A 20,394-nucleotide genomic window follows, 5' to 3' on the forward strand; every position below is an offset into this window, starting at 1 on the left:
TCATATTTTTTATTCTCCGAACGTGCTTCATAAATTGATACAACTAATATACCATGATGAGAGGCTGTGTCAGCTAATCGGTGTGTTTTTGGAATATGATTGTACCAGAATTGTTTACCGAAATCTAGTTCAAAATTACATGTACTGTTCTGAGTAATTTCTTCGCAAGTGTCGCGTCTGTCTCGACTACCAACAAATCTGACCTTTCCGAATATTTGGTCTGATCAAGTGTGCATGTAAGTAGACTACAGTGCATCTAAAGGTGAAACCAAATTTGGATTTGAACATCTCTATTAGTGCCGTTTTCTTTGTGACTCGCCATCAACGAACGAAGGGGTGGCGGTGCTTGAACTGCAAGGTGAGAAAAATTTCTTCCGGTGTTGATGTAGGCTTCTAAGAAATGTTTACAATAATGATTAATGATTGATACTTATGACGATCTGAGAGTTGAAACAAGAAAAAATGGAAAAACGTCGAACCCTTCGAAAAGATACTTCACTTTAGAAAAACAGGCTAAGAAGCATGCATAAGGAGGATGTTTAGTGAAGTTCATGATACCATGAGTTGATTACCCGTTGATAAGACAGTATAACAACGGGAATTTTTAGGCCATACCTTATAGGTGAAATCCTTTTTAAAGACAACTGACCTCGGCTAGGTCTGAATTCAATTCTTTTAACTGCAAAGTAAGGGGCAAATCTGACCTATTTTCGTCGACGTTTCAGCTGATCTGAGATGAAGGCCACCATCCTCGTAATCTTGGCCTTGGCAGGATACTGCCAGGCAGGACCTGTCACACCATGGAAGCCCGCACCGCCGAAGACCATGTGTAGTGCGTCACGGTAAACGGAAGATAAAGAACGAGAATTCAACGTTGGTGAGGAGTGGTCGGAGATCTGGAAGAAGGTCTTCCCGTACGCGTGTCGTTGCACACGGGAAATGGATATTTTCAAAGGAGGGGAATGGTCCGAAAATGCCATCACTTTCTGTCGACTAGAAGGTAGGTACTCTCGGGCACATGCCCGTATTCGTTTACAATGTATGTGCCCCTACGTCTAAACTGTCTGCAGTATAGGGCTTTTGGTCTCAGTGCCTTTCATTATAATTGAGCAGTTTTTATAGTTCCCCTCCCGCTAGTTAGCTTTTCCTGTTGCCAAGCCTTACATGGGATAGTTACCTCCCGCCCCCCGCCCCCCCCCCCTCCCTCCCTCAATGGGTTGCTCGTCGGCCGTGTTGTCGGGTAGAGCAGTTAACGAATGATGATATCATCTATACAACTCTACTTAGCTCTACGAGAAATAGGCGAAATTTCCAAAGGAAAAGTAGTGGGGCAGTGACTGTGTCAAACCATGCATGCGTTGTCAGACACCAAGGACGTAGCATCTGACTTACCACCCGTTTCTTAATTCCAGGGTGTCGCGTGGCAACAGACGAGGGGGAAGTTTTCGTGCCGCCAAATAAGAATCAGCTTGGATGTAACTGCACTGCCGGAGGAGTTGAATTTTGGGACTTCATGGCCTTTGCGCCAGAATTATACGACTGCGAAATAGGATTGGGGTCCCACGCATACAATTAGTGATACGCTGGCTCCGAACTTTACCGTAGTACAGTCGTAACTGAGCTCAATCCTAAAAGTGTTTCAAAGGCTCACTTGCCATCACCTGACATAGCTGAACCCTCGGTTTTTCAGGGAAATGACAAATCCTTTGAGCTATTTTACTGCTCAAAAACCGTTAAGAATTTTCATGGAGCATATCTGTGTTAATTAAAAAACCCTCAAAGGTACATGCATTTGAAAAGCTCAAAAGTCCTTGATTATAAGATACAGTGTGTGGGGTCGCACTCTGCAAAAAATCTAGCCTCACCTGCATCTAGATCTGATCAAACTAGAAGAAGCTACAGAGAGTATCCCGAGGTCTTCAGGTCAAGTAACTCTTCCCACAATGGTGTAACGAAGTTGGAGACGTCGAAATGGAGTCCAAAACCTGAGGGTCAAAGTGTGGCGATACAACCCTGTATGATGGCTGATGAGTTGAGTGCACGCGGGATGTTGTGATTGATTATTCCATACAGTGATAGTTCTTGGAACATAAACAAATTAATGTACAATTGTTCGTTGATGTTCTTATTTTTGAGATGTTTCCTGTTAAATCAATCCACTCAAGGGTTGCGCTAGTTATATCCCTGCAGGAACTTTCCTAAGTTCGCTCAATCATAGCAAATTTAAAGAACAGTATGTAGGTGGCAGAGCAATACATTTGTCACATAGATATTGATATCAGAGGTATCTGAACTCATCTGTTGCGGCTTTCGTCGTTAGGCTTTCGCATTCAGGGCTTTCGCCCCTGACGTTACATTAACATAGGTTTATGCAAATTGACAATTTGCACTGATTACTGAATGCTACCTTATTCATTAAGTCTTTCAATTATCTTGATATTGTCTAGTTATATATCAAGTGAACATTGCGCCACTATCAGTCATGTAGTTAATCCCAAGATAGTATTGGTAAACAGTAATCCCGGACCTATCTTTGGTGGCATAATAGAAAGTGCACATTGCATAGTATGAGCACAGAACCCTTGATAAAAATCTCATTCAGGCAAAAGAAATAGAATAGAGCCTACGGAGCACTGAGCCAAAGGCATCTAAATCGAATCCATCGTAATAGCTCTCAAAGATGTTACGGATTTGCGCCATATTGTGCGTCATCTTGGTCTCTGGTACGCTCTCGATGCCTCCAGGCCGGGGCGATGGACCTGACGGCAAGGACACTGGCAACGGGCTGCGTAAGGGGTGGGGCGCCGACGGTTTACCCATAGGACTGGACCCTGATGTGAGTATCTATCTGTATACAGATTGTATCTCTTACTTGTTCCCCTCTGAGTCTTACGCTACTTTTAGTGCAATGATTTTTCGGCCATCGTGTTAGAGGCATTTAACGAAATGGTTATTTGTAAGTGCATGTACTTTCGAAAGTACCTTCTTACCCTGTTATTTCAACCCGAAGACAGGAACAGACAGGATCAAAGGACAACAGCTTATGGTAAACCTTCCCAACGGACACTCCGTGTTCCCCTTCTTTGGATGTTCCAAACAAACATCACTCCTGATTGACAAGAAGTGGGACTGATCATCAAGAAGTGGGACTGATCATTGCTTTGCCCGCGCAATGCTTCTCGGTGTTACGTTTTGGGCGCCGCCGCCCCCCCCCCCCCCCCGCCCCCATATTTCAGTGCTTTCATACACTAGAAACCATGACATGTGGTCATCTCTAGTGTGTTTATAATTATGTTCACGTGATCTGAAGCACTACTCTTCACTTCGTCGCAATCTCTCCTACAGAATTACCTCGAGAAGTTTGGATACCTCATTCGACGAGGGAAAGGTTCAGGTATCCAACACAGCGACGAGTCCAGGAAAGCAGGAATCAGGTAACCAAAGCTCGATTGACTTCTTACATTCATCAACTATTTCATCACGTTTCTGTACATTAGCTCCTTTCTGTCGCGGCCATGTCATAACGCTTTTTGCTTCGAAATTCTGAATTAAGAAACTATAACGGGTATGAAATAGCTTCTATCATAACGCTTTTATGCCTCAAAGTATTTGTCCGACGAATCTACTATAAAATTAAAAGACTTAGTACTTCGATGCAGATCCCCCTTCTTGTCTGTTCGTATCCTTTCACCATTGCTCAAATTTATTCGGAAGACCGATTCTTCGCCAAAGCAACGGAAACAGTCCCGGATAAACAGTAACGCACGTGAATTAGAAAGGTTTCTTTGTCTTGCCATACTTACACAAGTCCGTGTACCTGAAATAAAAGACATTCAGGAAAGTCTGTGCCAGTGCCGAAGGCGTGTCTTTAACGATAGTAGCCTTGTTCGAACGTGATGAGAAAACAGCATACCTTGGATGTCCGCGTTCGTTTAGTTTTTTCTCGATGAACACCTTAAAGAGTAAGGGCACGTAACTATAGTTATAACATGTCCTTAACAGACAATTCCAGAAGAGGTTGAAGCTAAAAGAAACTGGTGTTCTCAACGAAGAGACCCTGACCTGGATGACAAAACCACGATGCGGCATGCCTGACCAGGTTCCCGATGGCTCAGACCTGATGTTGGACGGTGATGAATTCGGTCCCGCTTCTGACGACGCGGGGCAAATTGCCCAGTCATTTTCAGTACCAGGTGAATATAAAACCAAGCTGAAACTTGTGATGGGCGAAATGATTAGATGTTGAAAAATATTCTCAGTGTATCAGGGCCGTTAAAGGGACGCTGTCAGGCCTGAAGTATCTTAACAACCACTAGATAGCAGGGGTTACCCAGCATGAGTTATAACAAAGACGGTGGGAAAGCTGCATAGGTAATTTGTCAGAAGAGTAAAAGAGAGGGAACCTGTGTGGAGAAAGCTATATATATATATGTTCAGCTATGTTATCAAGAATAGACGTACAGTCATAAAAGTAGCCGCGGCCGCTTCATAACGATTTAGCTTAGTAGCCTGTCTCACCAAGTGTTTTGTTATTCAATGCATTTCCAATGACGCTCTTCATTTTAATTCATCCCCTGCTCCTCTCCACTTATTCCAGGGTCAAAATGGAGTAAGAAATCAATGACATACAGAATCCATAACTTTTCACCAGATTTGGACCAGGGCACCCAAAGGTAATGTTTTTATCAGTTATCTGTATTCAGGTACTAATCGAAGTCGAAAACGGTATTGTATTTTCGATGTGTCATGGACACTATTGATGTAGAGAACTTAGTAATCTTGCTGACGAACAGAGCGACTGCACGACGGCAAGATGGCTTCGAAATTGATTTCTACCCCGAAAATGGGTACTGATTGTCGAGTGTCCGTCTAATTAAGTGTTTTCCCTCTTCGCACCCACCTAAAAGGAGAGCAATCTGGGAGGCCTTCAAATACTGGAGCGATGTAGCTGACCTGCAATTTTCAGAAACCACCGGCGAGGCAGACATCAACATCAAGTTCACCTACAGCGAACACGGTGATGGAAGCTACAATGCTTTTGATGGACAGGGTAGGCATACTCCTCGTGGCCAGTGTTTGGTATGAAAGTACATGTAGTTTGACCTCTTCAATCAGGAAACCTCTCTTTTAAGAATATCGTTTGTTAGTGGCAAGGATGTCCTTGATAGCGAGGTTCTACAGTACTTCCTTATAATGATCACCTTCTAATATTTTACACATTTTCATTCCGTAGGTGGAGTTCTTGCCCATGCCTTCTTTCCCGAGAACGGCGAGACCCACTTCGACGAGTCCGAGACCTGGACAGATGGAGAAGACCGGGGAACTAACCTGGCCATTGTAGCTGCGCACGAACTAGGTCACGCCCTTGGTCTTGGCCATTCAGAGATTGGTGAAGCCTTGATGGCACCTTATTACCAGGGATACATACCAAACTTTCAACTCCATGCTGATGATATCGCTGGTGTTCAGAAACTGTATGGTACGTGTTACTAGCTATGTTACTGTAGGCTTTTGAGAGAAAAGCATCTGCGACGTGCGCCTTCAGCACTGCAATGACCAGAGAACTTGGAATCTCATCGGCCTAAAAGTATATTTAAATGCAAAATGCTTAAAATCAAGAAAGAACCACAACGCCCCTTTGAGTTTGATATGAAGTGTTAATGGTAAACGTTCTTTGTCAGGATGGGAAGGTCGCATCATCAACTTTGTGAAAAGGAACAAGCCTCGATCCCGTACCTTTATCACAATTGGAGTTCTTATTTTCCTGTATGCATCACTTCTTTCATCATCTAGTGTTGACTTATTCCGTGTACATGCACAGGTCAAAAGCAAGAAGCCACTGATCCACCATTAACTACCACAACCACCACTCCATCTACCACCACAACTGAGGAGCCTGAAGAACCACCAACTGAGAAACGAACAACAAAGCAGCCGCCTATAATTGTCGTGGCCACTGAGGAGCCTGTCACTGAGAGCGTGGTGGTGGAACCAACCACAATCTCAACGCCAACATTTACAGAAGATCCATCAGCCCCTGACGAGTGTACGACCAAATTTGATGCCGTTTTCCAAGGTAGGTATGCCTTGTTGAAATTGACGCTCGACTCTAAAGGCTTCAACGTTAGAACAACACAAACGCCATCTTCCAAACTTTCTTTTCCGTTCCAGGTCCCGATTACAAAATCTACATCCTGAAATACAAGTGGGTATGGCGTCTGAAAGGTATGGCGATCGACGAGAGCTTCCCCACATTGACTTCAAATGTCTTTTCGCCACCTGTCCCAACCAATATTGGAGGAGCCGTATTTTCGAGTAGGACAGGCAGACTATACTTTTTCAAAGGTAAGTGGTTTTATGTTTACGTTAGATCATCAATATGATGGCTGGTCATACCACTATGGTCTTGCTACTGTCGCTTCTACTTGTAAGCGGCTAATGCCTATAAATATGGGTTTACATTAGACCAGGGACAAGGGGAAGACGTCCATAACAAACAAGCTTTTAAGTCTCATTCAAAGTGAGTTGACGTATGGTCTTTGAAACATTTTTATTCACTGCTTTAGGAACCTGGTGAACAACCACCTCTTAGACTTATATAGCTTGAAGTTTGGGTCACTCAATGTCCAAACGAACAAACGCCTTTCTCTCACCCAGGGACCTTATCACCCATACGCCTACTTGCCATACCTCAAAAATGCCGAGTCCAATGTCGATCAATGCTTTAACCGTTTCAGGAAAGAGGGTTTGGCGTTATCAGTATCACAGTGGAAACAGCTCCTTCACACTGGATTTTGGTTTCCCAATGACCGTGGCCGGCGATGTTTATCCCGACCATGTCGATTCTGCAATGACGGACAGGTCTGGAAGGATCTATCTGTTTAGGGTAAATCTTCTACAACAAATTGATCTGCGGATGTTTTTCTTCTACGAATCTCCTGATCTGCTGATATTTATCATCTAACATCTGTACTGTTTATCTTGTCCTACATCTGTGGTATTACCTTAGAGAAACCAATCTACACCAATAACCGTCAGCAGTGGACGAGACACTGCCGATTCCGTATTACGAGGAGAATGTTGAACTTCTCGCGATGACAAAGAATTCAAAGCGGCTCAAGATTTTTTTAAATGATGTTTCCCATGTAACATCTGCTTATGTTTCTAGCGAAACAGCTGCTGCTCTGTTCTTCTGACAGCACATCTCCGATGTCTCAAACATAATATCTGCTTTCAGAATGATAATTTCTACCTGTTTAGCGAGTACCAACTGACAGTGGATGCAGCCCGACCAATCAGTGGTTATTTCTCAGGAGTGCCCAATGGAATTGAGGCTGCTGTGACCCTACGGGATGGCTATACATATTTTTTCAAAGGCACAAAGTACGTTCTATTTTACTTAATGTTTTTTATGTCGACCAGGGACTAATTTCCAAAAGTTTTATCCTATTTTTAATGTGACTCTGGAGTGCCCCGGGGTCTGATCCTCATTTTGAATAGAAATGAATGTTTGACATAGCTGTTTGGTGATGCCAAAATTGGAGGGAAATTTTGTCACTTCAGTTCTAATGTTCAATGCTTTTACTGTTCAGTGCTAATTAGGAAATAAAATGATTTAAAGGGAAAGTATAATAACTGTACAACTGAGTAAATCCAAAACTAGCAGTTTGTATTTAATTTTTTAATAACTTTGTATTTCAGCTATCGAAAGTATCTGACTGGTTATGGAGTTGTTGATGGACCAGTGGCCAAGGCAGGTCCATGGATGGGCTGTGGGGAGGGACACCAGCCAAAATAGACAACATTGGCCAGCTTTAGAGTGTGTTTTTTCTTAGCTTTGTATACTAACCAAGTCTGAGGGTTATATTTGAAGAACAGCCATCTGATCAACAAAGGTACCAATGACCGTCAGCAGTGAACGAGACACAGCCGAGCACTGTTGCTATGGCCTGATTTGAAGAAAAAGAAAAAGTTATCTAGATTCCACTGTATTAGAGTCCAGTGATGTACACTTCATTGTATTTATAGGTGTATCCATATCATACAATAAATCTTACATTTTGTCAAATAACGTTGCCTTTTTCATCTCAAAACCTTTCCTTATTCTCTGTGTGATCCATTATTTGTGTCAACAGTTGTCCAGGAGTGGAATGACCCTGAAACATTTCTAGCAAAGACAAAACTAAACAAAAATGTGATATCTGATTTATTTTCTTGAATATATTAGCTTAAAGCACATGTACAATATGTCCGTTATATTATTTACACAAAATGATATGGCAAAATAACTAAAGATAGTCTAAAGCAGACCCTTGCTCCATTGAATTATAAATATATTGGTGGGTTAACTTCTATCACTGTCCCCCGAAAACTTCAACAGAGGGGACACTCTTGATAGAATAGGCAAGACAATCCGAATATCATCAGGCACCAAAGTTCTATATCATTTCAACAAAAGCCATCAGATGGCAGTGCCATGAAAGTATATAATTATGTCTCTTAGGTTACATTTATACATCATGTTTACAGCATTAAAGAGTGTCTCAAGGCGTCAAATATGCATGCAGAAGCCGGCCAAACCGGGTCTGGTTGAATTAGTAAGAAAAACATTCTTCATTCAAGCATTTTTAAATAGTTCTAGTGACTTCGAATAACTTCATTTGGTCCAACTGGCACCTACTTATATTTAGATACTGGTGATGCAAGGGACAGTTGAAGAATACGGTAGGAAAGAAGCCTACTGCATTACTTCAATAATCCACTTATACAGTTCAGGTTTATCAAAGGCAAGACATATCTATTTGGATCTGAGCACTGAGATAGATTTCTGTTGATCTTTGAAAGGCTTGTCAGCTCACAACTATCTGGAAGTAGAAAGAACAGCAAAAATAAGGTTATGAAATAAAAACATGAATGAGATCATTTCAAACCATCAGGTTCTTATCATCATATCAATAATCCAACTCAGAATATCCTGGAAAGGAAAAAATCATTCTGTTAATCTCTTACTTTGTGTTAGATGTGTCACTTGGTCCATGTTTGTGATGAGAACATCTTTTGTCCAGAGAACCCCTCTAAGGTATCTCATAATATGTCATAATATGGTCCAGCCCCTTACAACCAATCTCAAATATGGATTTATGCTACAGGGCTTTCAAGACTTACAAAGTGATTACTACAAGTAAGTAGATTATATCGGTCTGAACTTAACAAATTAGTGTCACATTTGAAGTCAACTGTGATCCATCAATTCTCTCTTATGTTCCAAAACAAACAGAGAATATTCAAAAATTACTTCTCATGTATTTCCATAAAATCAGCCTTAGAGTAACCAAGGGTTAACCCTTCCTGCAATCTCAAAAGGAGAGTAGGCCTTGGTGAATGACTGTATCAACCACAACAATAACATACCAGGTGTAAATAATTATTGGCCTGACCTCAGCCTGTTTTAGATTTGGTTGTTGGGCAGAAAAAACTGTAGTCCACTTGCCGACCTTCTGGAAAGCTAGATTATGCCGTTGCACTGGCTTCCCTGGTACACATAGGTTGTGAAAGACGATACGATATACAGTGTGATTCAAAAAGAAGCAATGTCAAGGAGATTTTTTGCGTAGTTGGGAAGAAAATATAGCTCTTTAGAGATTTAACTTTCAATATGACACTTTTGGGAACTCAAGTGCAAACGGAATGAAACTCGGGTAAATAGTTGTTAAAATGCAATTTGTGGGCTACTCAGAAGAGCAGAAAATGTGCTAAGCTACCATTTACTGGATTTACTGGTTTCAGATGGACTTATCTCTATGTAGCGATACCAAAAAGCATATATTTTACTAGCAGAAGCCTGATTATTCAGAGCATGCAACCATGTCAACTGACTTTAGGCCAAATGAGAAGGAGATGCACAACACAATGGTAAACCGTTCCCCTATTCAAGGTACACCCTCTTACCCCATTACACTCCACTTGCATATTTGGAAACTACTCAAGTTTGGTAAACTTTTACACTACAGTATTTGCATTGGGATGTAATGGCTTATAAAGCACCATTCAAGAGGAGCCACCCCTTCCAAAAGAAAGTGGAACTCACCACTTAGCCTATTGGAACATTTCTGGACTATGTTAGGTGTATCATAGACATATGTTTGAACGATTTAACACCTTCTCCAATTGCGTCCACCACCAACAGAACTTTACCAATGTAATGTCACGAGAAAGCGACTAGATAGGTTCAGATAATGATCCAAGAAGTGAACTTTTGCTCCTAACAACCCAAGTATGGCACCGAGCTGATTGTTTGTGCATGCAATGAACATTAACCTGCATTTCATTGTAACCAGCCAAATCCCCTCATACACTGAAGTACACCACCCACCAAAGGTTCAACTCAATATGATTTGGAATGCACTCTATCCAGTGGAGGAAAAAGGTGATTTATTGGAAATCTTCTTCTGGTAAATCACCTCTGAGTTATGTAATAACAGCCTTGGTTTGTTGATGAAAGGCAAGTGTGGGTAATAAAATGGCCATAATCAACCCTAAAAGTAAACACAATCACAGCAGTGGAATGCAATATTTAATTGACTAGATAGGTCATTTAAACCTGTTCAAATACTGTGAAATAGTTGCACCTTTTTGCAAAGATATCAAAGATGGGATTGATTATTGATGGGATATAACACCCAAACAGATCATCGAAAATCCTGCTGCCAACACTAGCGAACACTGGTCACCAGAATAACATGTCTAAGATGTCGCTTACAAGGAATGACTTTGGTGATATACAGCTTTAGGCCAGTTCGATAGAATAAACTGAGTGGATTGCCAAAAACTAGCAGTTCCAATGGCAATAGCTCCTACACTTATTGCTATGGCCTCATATAGCCTTATACTGATTCTTTCGTGACGCAATAACAGCAATAAACTCCGAGCAAAAAAAGATTGTTTAACTTTCCAAAGTATCAAGCACAAAAGGAATGAAGCAATGTTTTGACTCTGGGGCAGGACTGCCAGAGCTATAATGAGCAGCGTGTTTCGGTGAGAGCCAGGTGCTAAAATCAGCCTTACATTCCTACCCCATGTTTTACTACTCATCAAGCACACAGGTAGAACCCGCCTCTGCAACTGCTAAGAAACTTTAGTATCTTTTATACACCATCATCATATTACTTTACCAGTTCTTTCTACCTGATGCAGTCGATTTCAATATACACTTTCTGATTTGCTGCCAAGATAACTCAGATAGACCACAAAATATTTCAATAAATAGGTGGTGACATATAATGTTGTACCCAAGGTGTGTGTTTATTTATAAACTGTCAGTAAATACCAGCACCCCTCTATCAGCAGTGAGTTCACCCACTAGAAATATTAGGTCAGCACTGCTACTAGATTTCATTATACTCCTTGTGACTGTTGCAGTGGATTGTGTGCGGAGTTGGAAGTCCTGATTTCTCGTTCTTTAACTCGTGAAAGGCTGTGTGATTCTCGTCAAAACTTTTTACATCTCCGCAAATATTTATGATGAGAATGATGTTGCGCTGAGTTACTGAAGCACGATAACGATCTATTGGTCCGTGGATGATACTGCAACATGATTGGCTGAGCCAGATGGAGGGTATCTTTTGCAGCAGGATCGAGTGCACATGGTGGCAGTCATCATTACCGGAGAATGGATGCAGGGGGTTGATCATTCTCCAATGAGCCACAGGGGACCTGAGACTTGTAAAGCGAGCAAGTCCAATCCATGGCAAATTTTGGTCCAATGCCTACTTTTCACACACCAGTGGAGTTACCCAGAACTGCCTATTCAGTGTTGCACAATGCCTATTGATGGTGATGGCTACTGTAAGATTTTAGGAGATCTGGCCTAAAAATGGCCCAATTGTATAAGCGGAATCCATGGACTCGGTATTAAAGCCTTCCAGGCGAATGTGCAGATCCTATTCAGATACTTTTGTGACCGATACTTTTGTGACCTGGGTATTTCTGCCTTGGATTGTGCCAGTGTCATCCACAACACTGTTGGGGCCAGGGACAGTAGGACTTGAGCAGCCACAGTAAAGGTATGTGGTATTGTCACTGAGTTAAGACTTGACTTTTTGGTCAAGTTCAAATAGAAGCACACTCAGCAAGCAATCATCACAGGACACTCGGATTCGTATTATTCACTGTGACTCCAGTGCGAAGGAACGTCAAGATTTCTCATTTTAGACTGAAAATCTGAGATTTGAGGAACTGTCTGTGATAATTCATACCAATTGACACTTTCATTTTCCACATTCAAAGAGATGGACAGCAGTGACAGATGAGCTCGAATGATTGTTTTGATAATAATCCATGCAAACCTTCACAGCTGTAAAACAAAGCCAACGACTGTGTCTTCAACAAATAACACAAGAGGAAGAATCTTCCTGACATTTGGATTCTGTTTGGGAACTATAAGCAACTTGACAACTTCGAGGTTTGGTGAAACTCAGAGCAGGATAGGTGGACTGAATCCAATTCCTTTAGGTGACATTCAGGTTTGACAGTGTTGGCCCTGTTTCACCTTAGGGTGCTGTTTTTCCAAGGTTTTACATTGGAGGAAGGACTTGTGATACCCTCAATGATTACCATCAGTATTCTCATTAGACATTCAGGGTGCTCCAAGACAGCCTGGGTGAAAGGACCGACGTCGTAATATAATGATATTGAGAATCATTCAGGCTTTTGTTACATGGTGTCTTATACTTGGTTGCTTCATACACACGGAGGCTGACCCCATGGATAAACCGAAAGTCACGTGCATTAAGGCCAAGGCGAAGTGTATCAACAGGGTTGGGTGCAACGCGGCCCTGACCAACTTTTACATCGCATGCAGCAAAATGTTGAACGAGAGGGGAGATGCCTGCACTTTGGATTGCCAGAGGTCATTAGTATCTCTGTTGACGACCAACGACAACATTGGACAGGAGTTTATCAGCTGTGACTGTGAGGGGAACGCTTATTGTGTGGAACACGCAAAGCGCATTTTTATCTGTTATCCAGAAGTAATAAAGTATTTAGAGCGGATTAATAGTAGTCAGAGCGTCATCAGCTGCACGCTTGCGCGCCGGATTTGTGAAGCGGACACGTCGTGCCACACGGCTCTGACTTATTACCAGCAAAACTGTGAGCAGTTATTCAACGGCCACAAGTGTACGCAAAGTTGTAATAACTCCGTAAAGATCTTATACAATCGTCCAAAAGCCAAAAAGTTATTCATGTGCCGGTGTGAAGGGACAGAAGCGGGTTACGACTGCCAAACTATCAAGGACTACACCATGCGGCTGTGTTTCCAGAACCACTCTAACCTTGGATACAACAAGGCAAACGGGAACAACTACCCAACCCCCAGTGCCAGCCACTGTTTAACTTATTCCAAAGGTATAATATTTTTTCTTCTAGCGGCTTTTTATCTCTTGAACACTGGCTGTTCCTGATGGAGTTAGTGGTTGCATCGTCGACACCAACATGTAGCTTTGATTCATTCAATTCAAACCGCGAAAACATAATGTATTTCAATCTGGAAGTGAACCCTGTACATTTAGACTGTGTATTCTGCCTGTATTCACAGGTACACATGCTTTCCATCAAGTGACCTACAATAGATACAAACTGTAAATAGATGTTGTAATTTGAGAAAATATTTTTGTCACCGGATTGTATATGTTGTGAAGTGACTCAGCATCAGTAACAAATGGCACATATCTATCTGTAATGCAAACCCCTTTATTTTCACGAGCCTAATATTTTTACAAGAGGGGTACAACTGCAAACTTTAGGGGTGCTAAGCCTTAATGTTAAACTTGATGGTTTAATCGTTGGAGAATGCACCCATTTGTAGAAAGAAGTGGAGTCAAAATCTAAAAGGATTTTTCGCAAACTTACAGGGTGACGAAACAAAAGGGGTTTACAGTATCTCATTCTACAGGGGCCTTAATCATTGGGAAAAAAAAGATTTTCAATGGAGGAGTGCTCTTTGTAAACCCCCATTGTACATATTTTCAGTTCTAATTTCTAGAATATAAGAAAGGTATCAAGCAGTTTTTTGTTATTTTTAAAAGATATCTGGTAGTGAATTTCATAAATCTATACATGCTGTAGGGGAAGCTGAATTGCAGCCAAAAATGAAAACAATTTACATTATTTTATGAACACCCTGTAAACAAATGGACCTGTATTGCTTTGTTATGCTTTAAGCTTCCGGAAACAGAACATATGATTTACAGTGGCAAGAAAAAAACTATTATCTATGTATCAAATAAATAGTGAAGGTTACCTTGAAAACATATTAACGATCTTTTAATTGTCACCTCTCACAACTTTCTTCATCTCACAAGCTTTCTAAATGTGATACTTCATAAGTATAAGATTAATAACGTGATCATTTGTGTGTTATTAAAAATGTCTCAGACATATTTTTATAATATTTATTGTCTAGACCTATTCATTTCAAATTCATGATTCCAAAGTTCTTGGCCAGATTGTGTTAGCCAAGGCAAATTTCTAATGATGCCTCCTGAAACTGAGTAGAGCAGAACCTCTTTATTAAGGCCGCGATGACACTGCTGAGAATTGCTGTCCATAACAGAGAAGTGACCTCATTACAGAGGTCAATTTAAATGAAAAGGACGAATTAGGGACTGTGTCCTTAATAGAGAGGATGTGCTGCTCACAGAGGTATCCGAATGTGGAAGTTCCACTGTACACACAAGCGAAGGCAACAGAGAGACTTTGTTGCAGAGACATGCAATCATTATCATGGGCGACAAGGGACAATATTCCAACATCAGCCTCTGACTTAAAAGGGAGCCCTACAGGAACCAGGTAAGTTTGATTAAGTTGCCAACAAGGGTTTCTCCCGTGTGACAGCGACAAAACAATTCACACTTGTACAAGTAATAATCAACTTCAATGCTGAATCAATCAGGACACAGACCCCTAACTGTGCATACTAGTCACCTGAAGACTAGCAATTCGACCCACAGCTCTTGCCTATAGTTCCCCTTTAAAACAAACTGAATTTGTGAAACATCAATCAATGGTGGAATTTCTTGGTTGTGAGGAAGGAATCTGATTCCACAGTTTCTTGGTCTGGCGTATCTAGTTCAACTTACTTTCTCCAAGGTAAGGGTAGGTATGAGCGTACAATACAATTATAAGTCACTGACATACAGTTAGGATTGGCCTGCAAGCATTGCCACGGTGCATATGACAACCTAGGGTGAACTTAATAGAGAGCAGCAACAATGACACATCAAAGTTGAAAATTCAAAGATGAATATTGTTCTCGGCACAAGGCAAAAAGCACTATTGTCAGACTTGCTTTGAAAGTTTCCAAGGCGTTGACTTGGCGGTAAGGATACACTGCAAGCAACCTCACCAGGTGCTATACAGATATTTCAAATCTTGTAACAGGAATAACTAATTATTGAACCAACTGATGCATGTAGTTAATTTCTCAGCCAAGTTCTACTGATGAGTCAAGTCAGTTTTTGCAAGTTCTGTAAATTACACCTTAACACTCCCACGCCTAACTATTTTTGAGACCTATTTTTAAGGAGTATAAATCTGCTCGAAGAGTAGTAAATATCCCAGGGGTTTCAAATAAATAGTTCCCACAGTTCCCCACAGCACCTGTCAAAATATTGCGGGAGGTTTGCTTATTTTCAATGATGGGTTTTCACACTCAAAGTGCCAACATTTTTTTTAATTAGAGAGAATTCGAAAGAAATTTAAATTTTGAGGAAAAATTAACCTCTTAATTAAAGTTATCACATGTTTTGTTTAAAGTGATCTTTTCCCGCCATGCAAATATCCCTAAAAAGTATATTTTTGTGGCTGTGAAAATATTCCCCCTGACTTCCTGTTCTTTCACTAGAGTACTTTTAAAGGTGAGCGCAATGTGACCTCCCATTCAACGAATCATCCTAATAATATTTAGCATTTCTTTTAGAGGTATTCGATTGTGTTTGATGACAATTTGATCAAAATAATAGATACTAGATCATGCCAATGAATCTCAAACTGGTCTTTTGAGGACAAAGTTACAACCAGACACTTCCAAAAGGCTCAGATTGTAGAGGTCACTTAAGGATTTCAACTGCCGGTGACACAGACCAAAGACAAGATGATGTCATTGAAGTTGGTAGATTATAGGTTACCGACAGATTGTTTGTTGAGAAGAAGAATGCTCGATCATGTCATTGTCAGGTGAAAAAGTAGGTTAGACAAGACAGTTTGTTTCCTAAAAAGTCGTGAAAAAAGTTGTACCCATTCAATTGTGTCAAATAACGGCTTTCTTCTGGCTCCTCTCATTTCGGATAATCTAAAAAGAACCACAATCACATTTTGAATTCATGAGGCCATCATTTAAACGATCTGTCATCTGCAGCTGCATCTTGTACAGCCCGTATCAGAAAAATGTCACCCAGAAATATTTATAGGTCAAAGCGAATCCATACTTGGTCAAAGTCATGACTGAAATGAGCAAGAGTGGTATAGAGATCCTTTTGAAACATTAAGATCCTTGGTGTCAGTGAAAATCAAGTTTGTTGTAAAAAATAGCCACCTATTTTGCATAAGGAATGGCGAGCATTTTTACTTGGAAGATTTCTATTTCAGCAATATTACCAACAGAAACTTCAGATCTGTACTCCCACAGCTGATACCAATAGGGTTCTATGCAAAGAATCTAAAAAAACTCTTCAGATACCATGCTTGAAATATTTCGAAGTTTTGAGAAAACCATCAGCAGGCTTGTGGTAAACTTTCGTTGATGAGGTATGCCTTTTAAAACCACTTATGTTAAAAGCTTTCATGAATCGAAATATTCTAAAATGGAACAAGAGAAAGGTAGTATGGGTTTCATTCACGCCAATGACGCAACATTTTGAAATGCATCGCAGTACATGTACATTGCGTCACATAACATCATCAGACCCACATAGTCTTCGTGATGGTGATGTTTGGTGCAAGACTGCAGAACGTTTGTGAATACAAGCACCCCTCTGATTGCGGATGTCCTCTGATATCCTAGCCAAAGGGCGTGTATGTTCGGTGCAAGCAATCAAACACAATATAGAGTGTAGTTTTACTTGGAGAGTTATTTGATATTTTGATTGCACTCTGGCAAGGAAGGAACACCTTAGGGTTGTGTCGTCTAGACGGCAACTCGGCTACTGTTACCTAGACGTACCAAGGCTGGCCTCCACTTAGTCACGACTGGACAGACATTGGGGTACCTTTCGGAAGCACTTCACCACATTAGCATCTACCACTGGACAGACCACCTTCAGCCGTTGGTAGTTACCAATAGCAATGAGCCACAACCCTGTGGCAGTGGATTTCCAGCTTTATTCATACACCATCCTGGTTGCTTTTTAACATCAATAGTAACTATATCCAGAGGATACAATAGAGCTGAATGCATGACAATCAAACAAGTGTGAAGAAAGTACACGGCTTGCTGGCACTATCAAAAACAACAACTATCACATCGAGGGTTTGGAGCACAATTGCGATATGTCACAAATTTGCAAAATTGAGATTTTCAGCCAAAACGTCATTGTTTTGAATGCTCTTTCTTCTGTGCACACTTGTGATATGTCCTGAAGCTTCCTTTCTATCAAAGTAGGCATTTTGAATTGTGACATGTCCACCAAGACAGAAGTGGTCAGAGCACAATTCAGTTATGTCCGGACATATAGCATATGTGCACCAAATGGACTGTGCAGTATGTGCACAAATGTGATACGTCCGGACATATTCTTTTTGTGCATGAATGGCTCATGAAGAAATGTGGACATATCACAGTGACTTGAGAGGTGCATGACCTTGATCTTAAGACAAAACACCCTGGAGCCATCTTTTAGCAATAATTCGAATTACAAAGGCCCATGTGGTTCAGGCCTGCTGCTTATTTCCTTTGTTTCTCAATTTATACGAATATTGTTGGAATTTAAGGTAAGCAATTAAGTTGCTCCTGCAGCATTGCCCCCAATGACAGGTTTAGTCATTATAACTAGGCCTCCTTTTTAAACTAATCAATGAAACAATAAGTTCCTGAAGCCAGTCAGCCATCAGCCTCTTTGTAGCTGGGTGACCTAAATTGCAATGTACAGCCTGGCCTTGATCAAAAAGGTATGAATAGGATGACGTTAGTTGCACTGATTAACTCTTTAAATGCTGCACATGGCAGAGTCAGGAGTCAATCGATTAGAAAAAAAGCAAAGTCATTTAATAAAAAAAGCAAGGACCTAATTTGGTTTGGTCGTCTTTCAGGATGGCCGACAGTTTCAAGAAAATCATTGGCCTTGATGCAGTGCTTGCAACCATATTGGAGAGATTATCTGATGACGAGTCTGATTCAGAGATAATCGAACCAGAGAGAGATGACGATGACGTGATCCAAGCTGTTGTCACGAAGTATGTCGAGATTCATAACTCCTTGCAAAGCCACCATCCTAATCATGATGGCACAAGCAGAGATGATATAACTCAAGAACCCAACGAACCCAGCGATCCAGATTATGAACCTGCAGATGATTCTCTTCAGGACGAAACTGAAACAGAAGATGTCGCTGATGTCATTCCTACTGTCGAAGCTGCCACTGGAGCAGCCCCGGACGTTGATGCTAATCCAGTTCAAGCTCCTGCCCTCCATCCTGATGACGTTCAAGCTCCTGCTGGCAATCCTGATGACGCTCAAGCTCCGGCTGGCAATCCTGATGACGCTCAAGCTCCGGCTGGCAATCCAGCTGCACCTGATGCCGCCGCGCCTGTTCGAGGGAGAAAAAGGCAACGAGATCCATCATCGTGGAAGCGGAACGTACGACATCGTAATCGTTGTGCTGGAGCTGAGTACACCACAAGAAAAGGAAAGGTTGTTGCAGCAAAGAAACCATTGGCTTGCCGTTGTACCCAAAATGGATGTCGTTTTAAATGTCGTGAAAAAGTAACTGAAGAAATGAGGGGTGTCTTATGCCAAGAGTACTATGAGCTTGCTAATAGAGACCAGCAAAATAGCTTCATTGTTTCTATGGTCGACGAGTCAACCGTCGAACGACACCGCAGTCGCAAAAACGTTGCGAAAAAAACAAAAGGAAAATCATGCTTGTATCACTTCTCTTTCAATAATGAAAAGCATCGGATTTGCAAGATGTTCTTTCTGAAGACACTTGCCATAAGCAACAGTGTCGTCGAGTACGCTCTGAAAGGAGACAAGAAGAAGACAAGAAGACAAGAAGACAAGAAGAAGACAAAAAGAAGACAAGAGGAAAGCCAAGGAAGGCGACGACTACCATGCAGTCTCATTCGACCTGGAGGCAGTGCTGACCACTCCATTCGCAGGAGATGCACAGATTTATTATAAAAGAAAACTTGCAGTTTATAACTTCACTATCTATAATCAAGCAACAACTGCTGGGCATTGCTATCTGTGGGATGAAACAGAAGGTGGTAGAGGGGCAAATGAGATTGCAACTGCCCTTCTTGACTATCTGCAAAGATTGCCGCAAGAGGTTCGCCACTTCACTAGTTTCTCCGATACCTGTGGAGGACAGAATCGGAATCAGTTCATGGCAGGTGCCATGCTATACGCTGTTCAGAAAATTCCCAACCTTGAAGTAGTTGACCTGAAGTACATGGAATCTGGCCATAGTTACCTGGAGGCCGATTCCATGCATGCAACCATTGAAGGGGCCAGACGACATCAAAAGGTTTACACAACCAGGGAATGGGAAGTGCTCATAAGAGGAGCCAGAAAAGTCAACCCCCCGTATGAGGTGAATGTCCTTAAGCACGGCAACTTCCTGAACGTCAAGGAAATGAGCAGCTCCATCATAAAAAACCGCACAAGAAATCGAGATGGAGAGCAAGTCAACTGGCTGAGCATAAAGTGGTTGAGATTCGAAAAGGCTAAGCCATACGTCATTCAATATAAATACGGCATCCAACAAGATGAGTTCATGCAGATTATGGTACAAGCAGACCGAGGTAGACGCAGGTCTATTGAAAACACTCCCCTTGGTCCCTTGTATACGAGCCGCCGCCCAATCACCAAGGAGAAGAAGAATGATCTACTCGACTTACTCCGCTCCAGGGTCATTCCATCCGATTACAGAGTATTCTATGAAGGTCTACCATCAACCCAACATGGGACCACTGTAGGATGGGAGGAGAATGAGGAGACTTAGACAATTCAGATTAGGATCAAGAATCAGTTTCATTAAGCATATTAACTGAGAGACTTCCTTAAGGGAAACACCTAGAGTAATGTATAATAATTCATCTGCTGTCCTTCGGAAAGCGTAGTTTCTCAGTGTGGAGGAGCGATGTTTGAATAAATAGTGTAGCTCAATACCGTATGAAAAA

At 41.5% G+C, this 20,394-nt stretch overlaps 2 protein-coding genes and 1 long non-coding RNA gene across 4 annotated transcripts in view; 2 read left to right on the forward strand and 1 right to left on the reverse strand.

Annotated features, from left to right (window-relative positions):
• The first annotated feature begins 141 nt into the window (after positions 1–141).
• Positions 142–2,109, forward strand: LOC135483809 (uncharacterized). 2 transcript variants are annotated; one of them, XR_010446379.1, is made up of 3 exons: positions 142–236; positions 726–1,000; positions 1,413–2,109. It is a non-coding gene; the product is annotated as an uncharacterized LOC135483809 (long non-coding RNA). The 2 variants fall into 2 exon arrangements; XR_010446378.1 differs by having other exon boundaries at positions 236–358.
• Positions 2,110–2,553: 444 nt separating this feature from the next.
• Positions 2,554–8,021, forward strand: LOC135483810 (matrix metalloproteinase-19-like). Its single transcript, XM_064764860.1, has 11 exons — positions 2,554–2,836; positions 3,346–3,434; positions 4,003–4,193; positions 4,598–4,673; positions 4,908–5,050; positions 5,234–5,479; positions 5,822–6,076; positions 6,172–6,345; positions 6,738–6,886; positions 7,238–7,383; positions 7,702–8,021. The coding sequence occupies exons 1-11, from the start codon at positions 2,681–2,683 to the stop codon at positions 7,796–7,798; spliced, it is 1,722 nt and encodes a 573-aa protein (XP_064620930.1). The 5' UTR covers positions 2,554–2,680; the 3' UTR covers positions 7,799–8,021.
• Positions 8,022–8,193: 172 nt separating this feature from the next.
• LOC135483811 (serine/threonine-protein kinase ULK3-like) overlaps positions 8,194–20,394 on the reverse strand; it is a 34,607-nt gene continuing 22,406 nt past the window's right edge. Inside the window, exon 14 of the mRNA XM_064764861.1 lies at positions 8,194–8,864. The gene's annotated coding sequence lies outside the window, so the exon portion shown is untranslated. The remainder of the gene's footprint in view (positions 8,865–20,394) is intronic.

This window comes from Lineus longissimus, chromosome 2, assembly GCF_910592395.1.
Source record: "Lineus longissimus chromosome 2, tnLinLong1.2, whole genome shotgun sequence".
Classification (NCBI taxonomy): Eukaryota; Metazoa; Nemertea; class Pilidiophora; order Heteronemertea; family Lineidae; genus Lineus; species Lineus longissimus.